This window comes from Pteropus alecto, unplaced genomic scaffold (assembly GCF_000325575.1).
Source record: "Pteropus alecto unplaced genomic scaffold, ASM32557v1 scaffold190, whole genome shotgun sequence".
In the NCBI taxonomy this organism is placed as follows: Eukaryota; Metazoa; Chordata; class Mammalia; order Chiroptera; family Pteropodidae; genus Pteropus; species Pteropus alecto.
Window position 1 is genome coordinate 4489911 of NW_006430462.1, and position 16781 is coordinate 4506691.

General features: G+C 44.5%; 1 protein-coding gene across 1 annotated transcript; it reads left to right on the top strand.

The window, feature by feature from the left end:
* The first annotated feature begins 135 nt into the window (after window positions 1–135).
* On the top strand, window positions 136–6711 carry CUNH5orf52 (chromosome unknown C5orf52 homolog). Its single transcript, XM_025047647.1, has 3 exons — window positions 136–415; window positions 2889–2997; window positions 6381–6711. The coding sequence occupies exons 1-3, from the start codon at window positions 144–146 to the stop codon at window positions 6594–6596; spliced, it is 597 nt and encodes a 198-aa protein (XP_024903415.1). The 5' UTR covers window positions 136–143; the 3' UTR covers window positions 6597–6711.
* The last annotated feature ends 10070 nt before the right edge of the window (window positions 6712–16781 follow it).

Here is a 16781-nt window from a genome sequence, read left to right on the forward strand (position 1 = left end):
AAGGACAATCTTACTTCGACCGCAGCTTCCCGAGTTCTGCATGCACGTCCCGCCCCCCTCACTCGTCTCCAGGGCAACGAGGCGGGCTCAGCCCACCGCGCCTGCGCAGGGGCTCACTCTTCGTCTGCTGGCACACAAAAAGCATGGCTCGCAGTTTGGCTCCTGTTGCCCAGTCGTTCCCCAGCGTGGAAACCGCGACTACCCAGCAGCCCAGGCCCTCGGTCACGTGGGACTTAAGTTCATCCACGGCCTCGGACTCCACCGCCCAGGCGACTACCAGCCTCCGTACTTATCCGGCCTCGGCCTTCTTCCACCGAGATAGGCTTGGCAGCCGCCCCGACATCAGAGCTGTAGGGACCCAGCCACAGATCTGCTTCCTGCGGCCGCGGATGGCGCGGCCGCTAGTGCTCTTCAGGTGCGGCTTGGGTACCCCATCAGATCCCTGCTCCCTCAGCTGGCCCCTGGGACCGCAGTCTTTGCCATCCCAGAGCCAGCTAGGTCCTTTCTTAGAGAGCCTAGTGAGACCCAGGTTCTCCCACAGTCCCAATACCTCTCTTCTCAGATACCTCTCTTCCCAGCCTCTGCGTTCCCCAGTGGTGTCCCTGTGATGCACGACAGGGTGAATTTCCCCAAGTGACGGTGAGACCAAGCCCTGTACCAAGAGAAGAGGTCCTTTGATGGAGAGTGAAGAAAGAATTCAACACACACGCCAAAGTTAGAGTCAAAAGGAAAGCTTATTAGAAAAGGTTTAACACTCCACAGACAGAATGTGGTCTCCTCTAAGAAACAGAGTGTGAGAGACCGAGAGATGCTTGGAAAAATAGTGAGTAGAGGCGGAGCCAAGTGTTTAGGGAACTCAGTTCATATATCACTCTTTAGGTCCTGTGAATTATTGTTTAAAAGGTTTTGTCAACCCATTTCCTTTGATATGGACTTAACAGTGAGGAAGGGAAGGGTATGTAGCTGTGATAAGGTAAGACTATGTAGAGTGAAAGACCTGCTAGCAGTTCTAGCCTTTAATCCATAGGTTCCCCCCATGGTTTTAGCCAGAGGGAATGACTCTTGGTTCCTGTTTCCCCTTCACTGGTGTGGAGAACGGGTTGTTAGTAATCCAGCAGAAATCTTCCTTTTTTTCTAAAGGTGTTCTCCTGGCCTGGCCGCAGGGCTGATCAGCGCATTGCAGTCTCTGAATGTAGCTTGATTAACATTTTAATTAATATTTTTGTCTCCTTCCTACATTAACTGGGAAAGCCTCCATTTCTTTGGCCCAGCCCCAGTCCCCACAGACAAATTTCTCCTTCACAACCCTCACAACATCCTCCAGGCTCCCACAGAAGTCTTGCTTTGGAGAGCAAATTGGTTCAAAATTACCATTATTTATTAACTTGAAAGGGAATATTTCCTGTCACTCCTTTTCGTTGTTGTTCCCTCCCAAGAAGTATTGGTATATTTGGTGCAACACTGAGTAGGTGAACTGTTTTATGTCTTTAAATATTGTAAGTCTTTTTTTTTTTTTTAAACAGTATGTAGGAGACTTTTGTATGTGAACTTCTTGATCTCTAAACCAGCCCTTTTCATCACTTCATTCCTTTTTCTGTCAGAAAAATGTAAATGGGAAATTGGGGCCATTTATTTAGTTCTACTAGTGTGTGAATGTAAAAACATCTATAAAACCATAGTTTCAAATTGGCCGAAAATTATTTAGAAAATAAATTTTTAATTTTTCTAAATGTTTTATCCTTTAAAAATTTTCCTTTTTTTTTTTTTTTTTTTGTCCTATGCAAGCAGTATACACTCAGAAAAATCAGAAAAGACACAAGCAAAATGAATGGGCAGAGACAATCGCTGTTAACATTTTGGTGTATATTGTACCATATTCATACATATAGATCTACTGCAACATGCTTACACTCTTTGTGTGTGGCAGTGTGGGGAGGGAAGGAATGTCACCAAAAAGTTCACTGGCTTTTCTCTCCACCTAATACACTATGAATTTCTATTTTATTCAAAACTGCATAGTATTTTATTGTGTGACCTAACCACAATTTATTCGAGTGCTTCCCAAATTGTACATTTAGTTTCCAAATTTTAGAATGAAAATACGAGCAATTATTTTGAAGTGGGCAAAAATATTTAAAGGTACATAGTTGCAGAACCACTTCATGGTGTAACCAAATTATCAAAAATTGAAAACTCAGTGCTTGAGATTATCCATTTTTGACTAACTCCTCATTTTGACCAAATAATCTCTAGTTTCATCTGGTTCCATTTCACTCCATCCCACCCCATCCCGTCTTCTACTTCTAGCCTTCAGAGTCTCCTCAAATGTTTGTCCACCTCAAACTTCTCTCACTTTGACTTTTTCCAAATCCTTTTCCCTTAGAATTTCTCTATTAACCAAACTTACCTCTGTCCAACTCTTTATTCTCTTTTTCACTGCTTCCTCTGAGCACCCTCTCGCGGACCCCCCTTAAACCAAAGGCTCTGGAGCAGGTGCCCCCTCCTCAACCTCCCTCAAATTCATTCCTCTAAACCCTACCCTACAACTTTTGCTCCTCTCCTCCAAGACCCCCACCTCCCATTGTATCCTGCATTTTCACCAGGAGACAGTTCTAAGTCTGTGTTGACACTTCTTTGGGACTTTCTACATCCTTCTCACCATGGTTTTTCCTCTCAGCATTCAAGAAACACCCCTTTAGTACATGTTTTCCACCAGAAGAAACCTAGGCCTATTCCCTTGCTCCTTTGACAAATATGACAGAGCTGTACCTCTTCCAAGAAACCTGGGGAAGCCTCAGCCACTGCTCTAGGACCCCGTGAAATCAGGCCCTGTCCTAGCCATGACCCCAGCCATCTTAACCTGTACCACCTTCCCCTGCTCCTCCCAGCTTAATGAATTCCAGCGAAGCAGCGGTGACAAAATTTTTACCCAAGAGCCACTTATCTCGGGTGATTATTCGTGACAACCTCAGTGCACAACGAATCTATGAAATGGAGGTAAAGTCCTCACAAGTTTTTGTGATAGAGGGTGTTAGTGGCTTGACCCATGTTCATTTCACTCTCCCCAATACCTTGGGGAAAGATCACAGATCTTAGAGGTGATAGGGAGCCATCAAGATGCTCTAATGCAAATCCCATTTTACAGAGGAGGCAACTGAAATTTGGGATTAGTCATTTGCCCAGAGTGTCACAGCTGTTTCTGGACTGAGGGAGCCAGGGAAAGGATTTCATGTCTCTTGGCTCTTATGGCATTTTTTCCCCCCTCAAAGCACATTACCTTTCTATTTGGGGAATCCGTGAATGGATTCCTACCATCTCCCATAAAAAAGAAGTCTTGGGTCCTAGACCTTGAAGTGACATCAACACATTTTAGTCAGGTTTTTTTTTTTTTTCCTTTAGGGATCATTCCCCATTGTTCATAAGAGATTTGAGGTTCTACTTTTTGCTTATGGACAAGTAGGGCTTGACCTGCTTAGCTAAGAGCCCTCAGAAGAAGGGGAGGGAAACCACAGTGCCATTACCCTGCAGACCCGGATTGATTAATTCATTAAATGTATCTTTAGGGCCTGTTGGGACAGGCACTGTTTCAGGCACTGAGAAGAGACTAGTGCACAGGACAGACTCCAAGAATGTACTCATTTCTTCAAGCAGAGCGGGCAGCCCAGAGTTGAGCTGCTGTCTGCTCTTTACTCTGTGGAGCTTCCCTCCATCTTCCAGGGCCAAATCCGGATGGACTCATAGGATTCTGACATTGAAAAGAGTGAGGGAGGCTTAAGAGATAGTGCCAGATCCTCTAAAGGACCACAGAGATCAGAAGAAGAGTAGAGACCTGGGTGTTTCTCCCTCTGCTAAACTTCCAGGTATAAGGGAAACAAGGTGGACCCGAAGAGTCCAGTTTTGTGTGACCTTGGGGAATCACATTTCTTTCAAGACTCTTTTTTTCCTTTATAAGATAGGATCTATTAGGATCCTTTCAGTTGCAGGTGACACAAACTGAATTTGAACTAGTTCAAGCAAAATAGAGAATGATGAGTTTACATAATTAAGGGTAGATAGGGCAGCGTCGCCAGTGTTTGAGATGAGAGAAACCAGGGTTCCAGTACCATTGGACGTGTGTTCCACTTATTCTCTCCATCTCCTTTTCTGCTTTCTGCATGTTGGCATCATTATCAGGTTAGCTGTTTCTGGGGAGTGTGGTCATAGGAAACCTTGGCGTGTAGCCCAGAAAGGAATTAGAGTGCTTCTATTGCTCGAGTTAGACAAATCTTGGAGAAGGACTCTAGTTGGCCCATTTTGGGCCATGGGCCTATCCCTGTCCTGATCACTGTGGCCAGGTTGTGTGGGCAATTATGAGTGGCCCAGGAGAGGTTGAGGGCCACCCCCTCTAAGTAGGCGGGGGATGTTGTACTTCTGGCAAGTAGGGTGAGTATCTTCGAGATACTATACCTGGAAACTCTCCTGAGTTGGTTTTATACATACCAGAGGGCTGTGCCATCCTCCAGCCATCCAGTTCTTTTAAAGCCATATTGAGCTCTCCTATATTTTAGGTACTCAAAGTTCATTATGTATTGTTACCCACATTTAATAGTTCAGGAAACAGGCTCAGTGAAATGGAGTAACTTTGCTAAGGTCACAGAGTGCATTATTTCAGTTTCAAACCTAGACCTGACTGACCGTGGTGCAAGATGTTCTCCCTTAAGGACAGGAACTGTCTTCTCATTGTTTGTAGATCTAATGGCTTGCTGAGGGCCCAGCTTGTAGGAACTTCAGTGGATTTGAAGCCTGAGTGGCAGCATGGCAGTGCTTTTGTCTTCCCCGAAGAAGTGCTAATATTAGGGGAAGAAGTAGCATTGACTAGTCACATTTCTCGGGACCGTAATGAGAACAGCTAAAGTCTAGTGTCTTGGGAATCCCCTGAGCATACTCTGAGAAGGGTGGATGATGGCTAATATCTCTTCATCTGTGGCCATGATTCTTAACTGGGGCCAGTTTTGCCCTTCAGGGGACATTGGCAATGTCTGGAGACATTTTGGTAGCACAAGTGAGAGTGGGGTGGTTCTACTGGCATTTAGTGGGTAGAGGCCAGAGATGGTGCTAAATATCTTACAATGCATAGGACAGCCCCCACCAGAAAGAATTACCTAGCCCTATGTGTCCATAGTGCCAAGGTTGAGAGACTCTGATCCATAGTAAAGGTGAAGCTCAAGGTGAAATCACTAGCTTAAAGAGGCCAAAAAGCCTGCTATCATGGGAGTGAACTAGAAAATGGTGATACAAAGCAGCCATTTAATTTCTCAATGGCTGTATCAGCATCATCTCAGATACATGATAAAAATATAGATTCCCGGGCCCCATCTAAACCCTACTAAGCTGGAATTTCTGGGGTCTATATTTTTATCAAGCAACTGAAAGGTTTCTGATGTTCAGCCATTCAGAGACCATCTATTTGAAGTATGTCTTTTAGTGTCCATATTCTCTGCCACCCAGCCTCTCTCTTCATCTCTAGTTCCCAAGATCCACTTAGAAACGAACTCCCTGTGTCAAATAATGATGGCAGCATTGTGGAGCTCTCTTTTGCTTACATTATGCTGGGTATTCTGAGACAATGTCAGTGCTTAGAATCCCCAGGAGAGTTTGTTAAAATGTTGACTCTCAGGATCACCTCCCACTTGGTTCTATTTCAACATGCCCAACACTTCACCATTCTTCAAAACTCAACCCCAGTTTTTATGCCAACCCTCCATGAAGCTTTTCTTGCTATCTCCCGTCTTTGAACGCTATGCTATTTCTAAGGGCTGTATCACTCTCTGCTTTGCTTAGAAATATTTGGTTATGTGTCCCATCTTCCTATGTCGTAATTTCTGTGAAGACCTGTGGCTGATTTTTCATAGTATCCTCTCCACAGCTGGCTCATTGGAATAAATAAATGAGTGAGTAAGATAGAGGATGTGCCTCCGTAGAGCATAAAGTCTTGTTGGGGACAGGACAGAAGCGATATGATAGAAGAAATGAGTTAAGTGTGATATATCACAGACGATACGTGGGAACCACTAAACGAGTAGTAGGAACAGGGTGATAGAAGTTAAAGAAGGGGTGAGGAATAAGATGCACCCTTTCCCCACAGTCTCCACACCTCTTTCTGACCAGTTTCCGAGTAGAGTTGTTAAGGTCAAAATCAGGCTCCTAGGCTGCAGACTGTCAGAGGGTACCATAGTGGTCATCTAGCTCAATGCCCAGGGAGACGAGGCTTCCTGTGAATCAAATTATTTATGGAACATTGGGTCCAGCTGGCACATTTTCACTCCCCTATCAGTAGTACAGACGCCTCTCTTGCTATGAAGTAGTTTCCTCACCCTAACCTCTCCTCTGTTTTTTATAAGACAAAAGCTTCAGACAAGACCAAGAAAAAGATGAGCTACTTGTATGACCACCTGAAAAAAAAGTTCATGACGGACCAGCTTAGAAAGCTGGGGAATTGGAAACGGGAATCCATGAACCTCCGGCAGTACCTGAATAGCACTGGAGTGCAAGGTCACTCCATCCTACCAAGAGAAGCTAGCCATCGCCGCCTTCGTGGCAGACAATCTGCCCCATGACAACACTAGACCAACGGGAGGAATAGATGTAGAAGCTAGCCAGCTGACACCATTGTAGAACAACAATAAACCAAGACCAGTAGACAGTGGAGCATAAAAACTCTAGCACTTCTAATATTCCCTGCCCTGTGCCACCCCTCTGTTCTGGTGAAGGAGATGCTGATAGTCCCATAGCTGCCTGAGTGGAGGAGACTGAATCAAGGCAGCTTACATGGTTAAGGCAAAGATCAACCTTGTCTGAGGTGAAATGCCAGGCCAGGTATGCTGAGACAGTGAGTGGTACCTTAGATGGGAAGCGCTCGGTAATGCCACTGCCTAGCATTCCGGTGGTAAGGAGATCAGAGTGGAGCCTCAGACAGCTCTGGGGCAAGTGCTATGTATGCCGCCCATCAGCTGTGTGGCTTTGTAATCTTACTGAGCCTCTGTTTCCTTATCTGAAAGAATGGGAGAGTAACAAAGGAACTTACCTCCAAGAACTGGCATGAAGATGTGGCCTACTTGGCCCAGGGCCAGTCATTTCCAGTGGCTCTCATCACGATGGCTCCAGTTGGCTTCCAGCCTTGCCAGTCCCCACTCCCTGGCCTGCCTGTTACTCCAACTACACCTCAACAGTCCCCCACGTTGTGCCTTTACTTGCGCAAACCCCTTGTCTAGAATGCCTCTTCAGTCCCCCAGGCCCGCCACCACGACCTCAGCGCTCTCAGGAAGCGCTCTTCATCCTTAAAGGCTTATCTCAATGTCAAGCTTCTCTGACCTTCTACCTCCTGCCCGCCCCTTACTCTATCCTGCCTAAGCTCCATGGGTTTCAGCTCCCCTCTCAACTTAAATTACCTGTGGTGGCTTCACTCTGCCTTTTGTGGTAGCTATTCGGGTATTTGTCCAACTCCTTATTAGATTGTACAGCCTTTGAGAGCAGAAACCAAGGATCCTCCAAGATCCAGTTCAGGCCTCTTCTGTGACACTTCTCTCACCTGGCCACAGTAGAAAAGGCCACTCCTACCTGTGCCCACGCCTCCATTTGCACCAAGCGTGTGGTTGGCCATTTCTTGTTTGCTCCCTGTCTCCCTGACCACGTTGTGAATGTCTTAATGGCCAGGACGCTTGCTAGTTCATCTCTGTAACCACAACGCCTAGTAAACAGGGTATTCACTCAGCATTCTTTGAATGAATATCTTATTCTTTTTTTTTTGTATTACGGCATCAGCACTACACACAGAATAAGAACCTGGTACATATTTTTTGAGTTAACCAAGTCTCCTCATTTTATAGAAGAAACTGAGGCCCAGAGAGGTGACCTGACTTCTCAACATCACATAGCAAATTAGTGTCAGAGAACTAGAAGCAGTTTTCCTGACTGCTGTGGAACAGTCATTCTGTATCACCACAGCTGCTAGTTAAGGACCTCAGTCCTCTTGGTGGCTTTTGGAAGTTCTCCTCACTCATCCTCATCCTCACGCATCACGCCTCTCCAGCATTGCTGCCTGCCCATTCAGCAGGCTTTCCTCTAAGCTAGATCTCAACGAGCCTGCAGCCGAGGGAAATGGAAGGGAGCCAGATGTTTGTGATGTTTCTATTTCCTCCCTTTATGTTCTTCCTTGGAGAACTAAAACATGCTACTTTTGAGTAGGAGCCGAAACGGTCTTTTTCTATGTTCTTGTACATTTCTTTGGCTGAGCGCAAATGATTAGAATAATTGATTTTTAAATATTTAAATTTTGTTATACAAGCAGTATGACCACTTTTGTCAAATAAACAAACAACAAAACAAAAAAACTCTTCTATTAGATCAACCACTGCTTGAATTTTGGTGTATTTGTTTCATTTTAACAAGTCTTTTTCCTTGGCACTGTACCTAGAAAGGAGAAAGGCTTTGGGGATCCTGGAGTCTTTGGAGGTTCCACAGAGTAGCCCTGACCCCTCTTTTCTTCAAACTGTCCCCAGGAACTCTTCACCTCCTAGATTTCACCTAATACAGCCTCTCTGAGCCTTACCCTGGTCTAGCCACCAGCCTCATGCACCCTTTTTCCCTGATGGCTGGCCTTAGCTGAGTGTCTTTGCATTTTATACTGTGGCCCAAAGGACTGGGGGACTCCTGGGAGCGAATGGGTATGGGGGTTGGTGCATCAACCTAATGAGTCCCTTTATAAATCCCTAACTCATCTCTGATTGCCTGGACTTATTCTTCTCATTTTTGCATTAAAAAACAGAGGATGTTGCATTTAAGTAAGTAACAAGAGGTGATGAAATTCTAGAGAAGCAGCTTAATTATTGGGAGAAAAAAAAGGTTAAAGGGAAGGAAAATCAATGAGGGAAGAATGGAGGGGTGTTGGATGAGAAGGTATTGTTTGAGAAATAGAATCTTGAAGCTTAGGGAGGGGGTTAGAGATTCTCCAGTGGAAACATGCCCATACCCACACACAGAACTCAGTTCAAATGAAATCTTATCTGGAAGCCCATTCAAGTTATCAAAACCATTGACATATTAATGTTTATTGAGCACTCATGTGCCAGGCACAAGGCTTTTCAAACATGATTTATTGAGTCCTCCCAACAAAAAAGTAGGTAATTTTATTGGCCCTGTCTTATAGATGAGAAATTGAAGCTCAGAGAGTAAGAATCCAGCCTAAAGTTGGGCAGCTAATAAATGACAAAGACCATCTCAAGCCTGTCTCCCTCCAAAAACCGTCTCCTAAGAGCCATTTGAGAAACTCACTATCTTTATCATTCTAGTTGGAAGTGGAGGGCCCAGGACCTGGAGCCCTCTGGAGCATGTTGCAGGAGCCTCAACTGTAATGTCAGTTACCTGAGGTCAGCTATTTAACAGAAAACTAGACTAAAACCCAGGTCTCTCTTCTACCAGGTGGCTGAGAAGAAACTTGTCACCCATTCTGGGAAAGATAGGCTGTTAGGAAGGGTTGGCTAGGTCAGGAAGATGTGGACAAGGAAGATATTCACCCAGGAAATGGAAGAACCAGGACACAGGAGACCTGACCACTGTCCATTAGCTGTGAAAAGTTGTTCTCAATTTCACCTTTGGGAAATTTTTGTGGAATATCCTTTGTGTCTGAAGAACTGTGCTGATGGCAGGGGACAGATGAATGATACTCTCTTTTGAAGGAATCAACTGTTTTCGAGCATATCTTTAATTCTGGTTGAAAACACATTTCATTCCCTCCTCCCAATCACCAAACACGTGTCAGTACTTTTGGGTACTTGGGAAAATTTCCCACTTTAAAAAATTTGCTGAGTGCACAGTGGGCCTTGTTTCTTCCATCTGCAGAATTTTCCATGACCTGGAATAAAAGGATGTAACTTCTATTTACTGAGCACCTGTTACATGCAAGGTATTTTATTTTATATCTTCATTTAGTTCTCAGAAGAACACTTGTCAGGTATCAAGCCAGTCTTTCAGGTGAGAAAACCAAGGCACAGAGAAGCTAAGGAACTTGCTCAGAGTCCCTGGGTTTGAACCAGCTTTCCTGGTGATTCTCAGCTTCATTGTGAGCACCTAGCTCAATTTCAGCCATTATTAGCCACAGAAACTGCTCTGTGAGGGATGCCCATGTTGTGGGCCTCCCATCCATGGCCCTGGCTCCTGATTTTTCTCCAACAGCTACTGCTGTTGACTTCAGTGGTCAGTGACACAGTGGGGAAGAAGTCCTGGATGAGAACTCATTCCCCTTATGGCAGGTACAAGCTCTAGGCTGTCAGGCGGGGCAATGACTTTGGAACCCTAGCAGACAGATGTGAAGCAACCTGCCAAAGGGCAAAGCAGCTGGAATTATAGAGGCAGCTTGTCTGGGGGCAGGGAGAGACAGGTGGCTACTCTAGTTGCAGCTAAGAGTACTCCCAGAATTCAGTTTACCCCATCTGTCCACCCATCCATTCATTCATCCACTCACCTATCCATATGTTCATGTGATCCTTCAGCGCATGATCATAAAGGTGGAGAAGCTGGTTTTCTTGTTTGCTGTGACATCTCACTTTTCTTGATCAGTGTGGGTGGAAGTGGGGTGACCTTCTAAATGGGAGTGCCTCTGACCTTGGGCAAGTTACATTCCCACTGAGAGTTTGAGGAGCTGGAAAAACTTTAGAGCTGCCTTGTACAGGCCACCTCTCCTATTTTTACCAACAGATAACCGAGGCAAGGCGTGGGGAATTGACTTTCCAAGGTCAGATGAGGAATTAGAGGTGGATCTGGGACCAGATTCCAGGGGACTGCCACTCATTTGTAAAGTGGGGATGGGAATCTGGCTCTCCTGAGCAGGAATTGTAGGGAGGACCCCACAAAGTAAGTGGTGGGAAAGAGCTTTGAGAAGTGAGGTCACCAGGCTAGAACACTCTGGAGGTGCAATCCAAGCCCTTGGCTGCTGGGCCAGGACAGATCCCACAGTGACCACAAGGGGTCAGCAGACGATCATGTGCTTAGCTAGGATCTGCTGGAAGGCACTTGCTTGTGTGCCAGGGTGTGGGAGGGAGGCCAAATCATTTAACTCCTGGAGGCTCCTACTACAAACAAGAGATGCAGACCCATCTCAGCCCAGCCCCTTATTGAATTGGGAAGTATAGCTCCAGGAATTACAATTCAGAACTTGGTCCAGCTGCTGACTTGGGAACTCTGCAGGGCTGGGAGTGCAGAGTCAGGTGCAGGCCTTGGACTGGGACGCCCTGCCTCCCCAGTAACCTTTCTCTGGGTTTCAGCTCTCTCAGCTGCAACTGGGGCAGGTGCTGGTAGCTGATCTCTGCATTTCCTTTCAGTTCTCAGATCCTGAGATGTGCCACAGAGCTTTGCACACATGATGCTCCATAAATACCTGCTGAGTGGATGTGAGCAACTCCTGCTCTGAGCAAAGCCAGAAAAATCCAGGCTTATACGAAATGATAACTCGGGATGAGTTTTGCTTTACTAATGTATCATTTGACAAAACAATTCCTAATGAGATTCCTTTAGCCAATCTGCTCCTCTGGGAACATTTCAAAGGTTCTTTCAAGTCACTGTCATTCAAGTGCACATCTCCCCTAGATTGAACTGGGCCTCTTGGTTACTGGAACTACCCCCACCCAGAAGCTTTGTGGGATGGTCTTTCTCAGTTTGCTCTGTGGCTAGTTTACCATCACTCACTTTCTACCACATTCAGCATGTGTTTTTTGAGCTCCTTGTATGGGCCAGGCATTCTTATAGCTGGAAATCATCCATGAACAAACCCGAGTCAAATCCTATGCCCTCATGGAGCTTACACTGGGGTAGTCCTTAGGGAAAAAACAATGAATCAGATGAAAACCCCAGCTGTTGGTGGCTGGTACCTCCTTTGGGCTCTACAAGGAGACCCTGTGCCGCATTTGTCTTGTTCAACCTTTTGGCCACTGGAAATGCTGCCCACAAGCCTTGAGGGCTGCATGTGTCCTCCTCACCTCTCACTGCTACAGTGAGATTTTATTTGATGTGCATGGGCCCTGCAGCCAGATGGCTCTGAGTCTGCCTCTCAGCTCTGCCTCTCAGGAGAAGTCATTTCACTGTCTTCTGAGCTTCAGCTTCCAAACCTGAAAGCCAGGAATAATTGTAGTATCTATCTCATAGTGCTCGTTCTGTGTGAACGCTCTGAGAACGCTCGTCAGGAACGTGGCACAAGGCCTGGCACCTCATGGGGTAAATGTGAAGCGGGTTGTGGTGGTGATTGTAATTGTTGTGCTGTACTTGGAGTTTTCAAGTAAACCTCAGGAGGTAGTCTACTAAAGGGGACTGAGCCCCAGAATAAGGTCCTAGAGACAGGCGTTCAGCTTCTGGCTCCTTAATTTGCTCTGAGACAACATACATCCCATCTCTGGGCCTTGGTAAATTTCGCCCTTCCCTCATATTTCAGTTAATCCCTTAGGAGGAGGAAGTTGGACTGAGATGCATCCATAGCCTTGTAGCCTCCCCAAGTCAGTGAGTACCTGTTGGAAATGGAGCAACGGTGAGACACTTGGCCCCAATGAGTCTCCCTCAGGTAGTTCTCAAGAGCTGAGTGCACAGGCTTTACAAGGATAAAATGGTCATGCGTAAAAATTGATCTTTAGCTTTGTTTAGAGGGCAAACTGGAAGGGCCTGATCCTGTGGAAGCTAGCTGTTCAACATTACTTCGCATACTTCTTTCCATGAGCCAAATCTTATGAATTTTCTCTCTTCTCCAAAGATGCCCCTCGATTTTCTTCCCTGAGACCTTTGATTCTATTGTCCACCCTGATAGGAATATAATCCTCCCTCATCTACTGAGGAAATTCAGCTCAGACCTTTTAGGGCCTAGCTCCTGGTTTACCTTCTTCACAGAGTTCATCCTTCCTAGACTGGACCTAGTTCATCCATCTCGTCCCTTATGCCATCATCATCCACTAACCTGCCTTAGTTCTCTCATTGGACCTGAAATCCTGCTAGGCTGGTGTCAGACAAGTTGACAGAAGGGAGGCTTGCTACCCCTTTCTTTGTGAATTTACATTCTATACCACCAACCATATTCTCTGAATCTCCCAGGGCATTTCCAAGGTGTTTTCTATTTTCTTTTTCCTTCTGTTGCTTCAGAGATTCTGCAAACTCTATTACTGAGGAATCACTGACTCTCCAGAAAGGTTTTCAAACAAAACCTATAATTTCTATCATACCAACAGAGGGCAAAGCAGAGACTGGTCACTAACAGTGCTCCTGGGGCCAATAGCAGGGGTGTTGAGTTAGATCAACACCACGTTTTTCACGCTGTTGAATTTAAGTACTTTGGGTGGGGTCTCCAAGCCACAGCCTCCGCCACTGCCTATTGTCCTAAAGCCAAGTGCACTCACCTCCCTGGCCCCTAAAGACATGTGAGCTTATGATCACTCCAAGGTATCAGAACATAGGTTCCTTTAAAATATTCAACTAGTTTCTAAAACTTTGAAATTGTAATACATGCATTATATACACATTTGAAGTACACAGGGTACATAATCAAAGGAGAAATCCCCTTTTCTTTCTCCTTGGGGCCACACCTTCCAGAAACATTCTAAGAGTACAGGTTCTTCAAATGAAGTTTATGATCCTCATAAATTGTATGCAAAATTTATATATTCGCTAAGTTTGATAATAATAAAGGGGTCCGTGATCCCCAGCCCCCACATTAAGAACCACTAACTTTGAGACTTCCAGCTTGCATTCTAATAAGAGGAAACAGAAATAAATCAAATACATCATTTAGAAGATAATAAATGCTGTGGAGAGAAAGAGAGCAGTTAAGAGGGCTTGGGAGAACCAGGTCGGGGTGTTTCAGTTTTAAATAAAGATGGATCATTGATGAATGAACAGTTTCAACAAGTGTTTGGAATATGGAAAGAGGACGAGAGTCCTTGATGAATGAAACAGGTGGAAGCAGCAGCCAAGAACACTCTCTCAGCTAACTAAAGAGGAGGTGGGAACCAGTTGGCTTAAAAGAATCCGGGGAGACTATGGGCTCAAAGTCAGCAGATTATGGGAGAAGACAGGAGAACAGAGAACGAAAAAGTGAGCTCCCTATGGTGGTCTTCTATTGTTATTCATATTCCCCGTACATATTTTACAATATTCTTTTGTATCTACCCAGCATATAATAAACATAGACTCACACACAACCTCATGTGAGGATGGGGGAATAATTGATCCAATCCACTGCCCTACCCCTCTGCACTCAAGTTTGCAAAGTGCAGGTAACATTTCTTTCAGGGAGAAAACAATTTGGCTCTTCTCTAAAGAGATTGGATTAAATATCTGAGGGCAACAAGGGCTCGCAGTGTGAGTATTGGCATCACAGAATAGAGCTTTCCTGACTCTGCTATTTATGATTCTGCCCCACACAGAGATCCCAGCCAGATATTCTCATTTAGCAAAGGGGCCAAAGTTAAGATAGATCTAATTGCATTACAGCGGAGGAAACCTATATCAACTCATATTATCAGGTACTTGCTAAGGGGCATACAGCCAGAAAGCAGCTGATCGGGGACTTCCAACCTTAGCTACATGCTGCCCTGCCACCCTCTTAGCTCATGCATCTCCTTCCCTGGGTAAAATGAGACAAATAAGCATCTACATTTGCATCCATGGCCACAAACTTATAAGAGAATCTGTCTGGATTTTCAATGAAGATTGATGGGAGCTAGAAGTACTGGGTTCTTAACCAGTTAGCAATGTGACTTTGGGCTCAGGCATATGGGGACAGGGTCCCTGCCATCTCACAGAGCTGACCTGACAGAAGTGATGGCTGTGACCAGCTCTGTAGTGCAAGTTTGGTTCAGCTACCCCAGAACAGTCTAGCCCACAAGGGCCTTTGCTACTTGTCACCTAGCTTTTCCTGCTCCTAAGGTCCTCAGGGACAGCCTGGCAGAGCTTCTTTTGGGGTTTGGGGACAGGTGTCTGGGGCAGAGTTTTGGTGTTTCTATTCTCTTACTGCACAGATGGACAGGCACTGGGGCTAGAGAACCTTCTGTTTGAATCTTGGCTCGCTGTTTGCCTGTGGCGTGACTCTGAGCAGGCCCTTTTAACTTTGTGAGACGCGATTTCCTCTTATGCCATGAACAGACCTTATAGGGTCATCATAAAGGTAGGAGGTGAGGTATGTAAAAAGCCCAACATTTGATAGGGAATGTGGTTAGCATGAATATATTGGCGAGGTGGAAAACCAGAGGAGAGAAGGAGCAATTAGGGGGATTGTTTTAGAAACTATACAAATGTCTAACCAATGTACTATATACTTGAAACTAATTAAAAAAATATTTTTTTCCTTAAAAAAAAAGGCCCAACATTTGTAAAACAAAAGGATTTTATGGTAATTTTTCAAACATACACAAAAGCAGAGAAAACGATATAATGAATGCACAGGTGCCCACCACCCAGCTTCAAGCTATTATCACCTGACCGTTCTTCTTCCATCTCTTCCCCACCCCCGCCCCCTTTTATTTTAAAGTCAGATTATTTTAAAGCAAATCCAACATATCATATAATTTCAGCCCCCAAAACATCAGAATTTCCCCCTACAGATGAAGCCTTAAAAGACATAATCACAATACCATGATAACACATATAATACAATTAACAATAATTTCTTAATATTACCTAAAACCCGTTCTGTGTTCAATATTGCCCAATTGTCATCGAAATGTATTTTTTTAACAGTTGGTTTGTTGGAATCAGGATCCAAACATGGTTCACATATTGCATCCAGTTGACATATTTCTCAGGTCTTTTTAAAATTGATGTTTTCCTACTCCCACCTTTTATCTCAGGCCATGTATTTATTGATAAAAATGGATCATTGGAATATAGATTTTCTATTCTATAGATCTGATTGATTGACTCCTTGGGTCATTTAGCATGTTCCTCTATCTCCTGCATTTATTTTATACTGATCAAGCTAGAGGCTTGATTAGATTAAGTTTAGATTTTTTTTTTTTTTTTTTGGAGGGCAGGGGAAGAGTAAAAATTCTTCATGGGTGCTGCTGATGTTTCCTACTGGGTCACATCTAGAGGCACACACTGCCCTGTCATTGCACTTTTGGTGATGCTAAGATCGATTCAGCTGTCAGCCTGATCCACCCTTTATGAAATTTGCCTGATCCATCCTTTATGAAGTTCGCCATCAAACCCACTATTTTAGAAGCTATTGATGATCATTGCCTAGATTTATTATTTCATTAGGGGTTGCCAAAAGATGTTTTCTTCTAATTTTATCATTCCTTCTGCATTTCTCAGCTAATTCTTCTGTCAAGATTTTCCCCTTATAAATTCTTTGGTTATGAGATAGTTTGTATAAGAAAGGCAGATACAAACTTTTCTCTTCATTATCAGTTTTCAGAATAATCTGGAGTAACCCCTAACCCCTAAAAGTGACCAATGAAGTTTTTTGGTTTTGTTTTTTATTTTTAGAATTTTAGGAACTTGTGGGTTTAACTTAAGAATCTTTATATATTTGATTACCTATGGTAATCATTATTCTTTTTAATGCTCAAGTTGTCCCATCTGTGCCAGCTGGAGCCCCTTTAAGTGGTCTTGAATAGCCTGTTTACTTTCTGGCATGACAAAATGTCTCAAGCAGGCTCGTCTTGCATATTTCATGCTCCAGACTTGAAGTGCCCAGCCATTTCTCCAGGAGAGAATCTGGCTCTTTTAAACGTGAAAAATCTCCCTGTGCCCAGGGGGCCCACTTTCTGTAG

Excerpts from the sequence above, each read along its gene's own strand:
- CUNH5orf52 (XM_025047647.1), top strand. The coding sequence starts at position 144 with ATGGCTCGCAGTTTGGCTCCTGTTGCCCAGTCGTTCCCCAGCGTGGAA. Across the intron at positions 416-2,888 it reads CGGCCGCTAGTGCTCTTCAG|CTTAATGAATTCCAGCGAAG; the intron begins GTGCGGCTTGGG and ends TGCTCCTCCCAG. Across the intron at positions 2,998-6,380 it reads AACGAATCTATGAAATGGAG|ACAAAAGCTTCAGACAAGAC; the intron begins GTAAAGTCCTCA and ends GTTTTTTATAAG.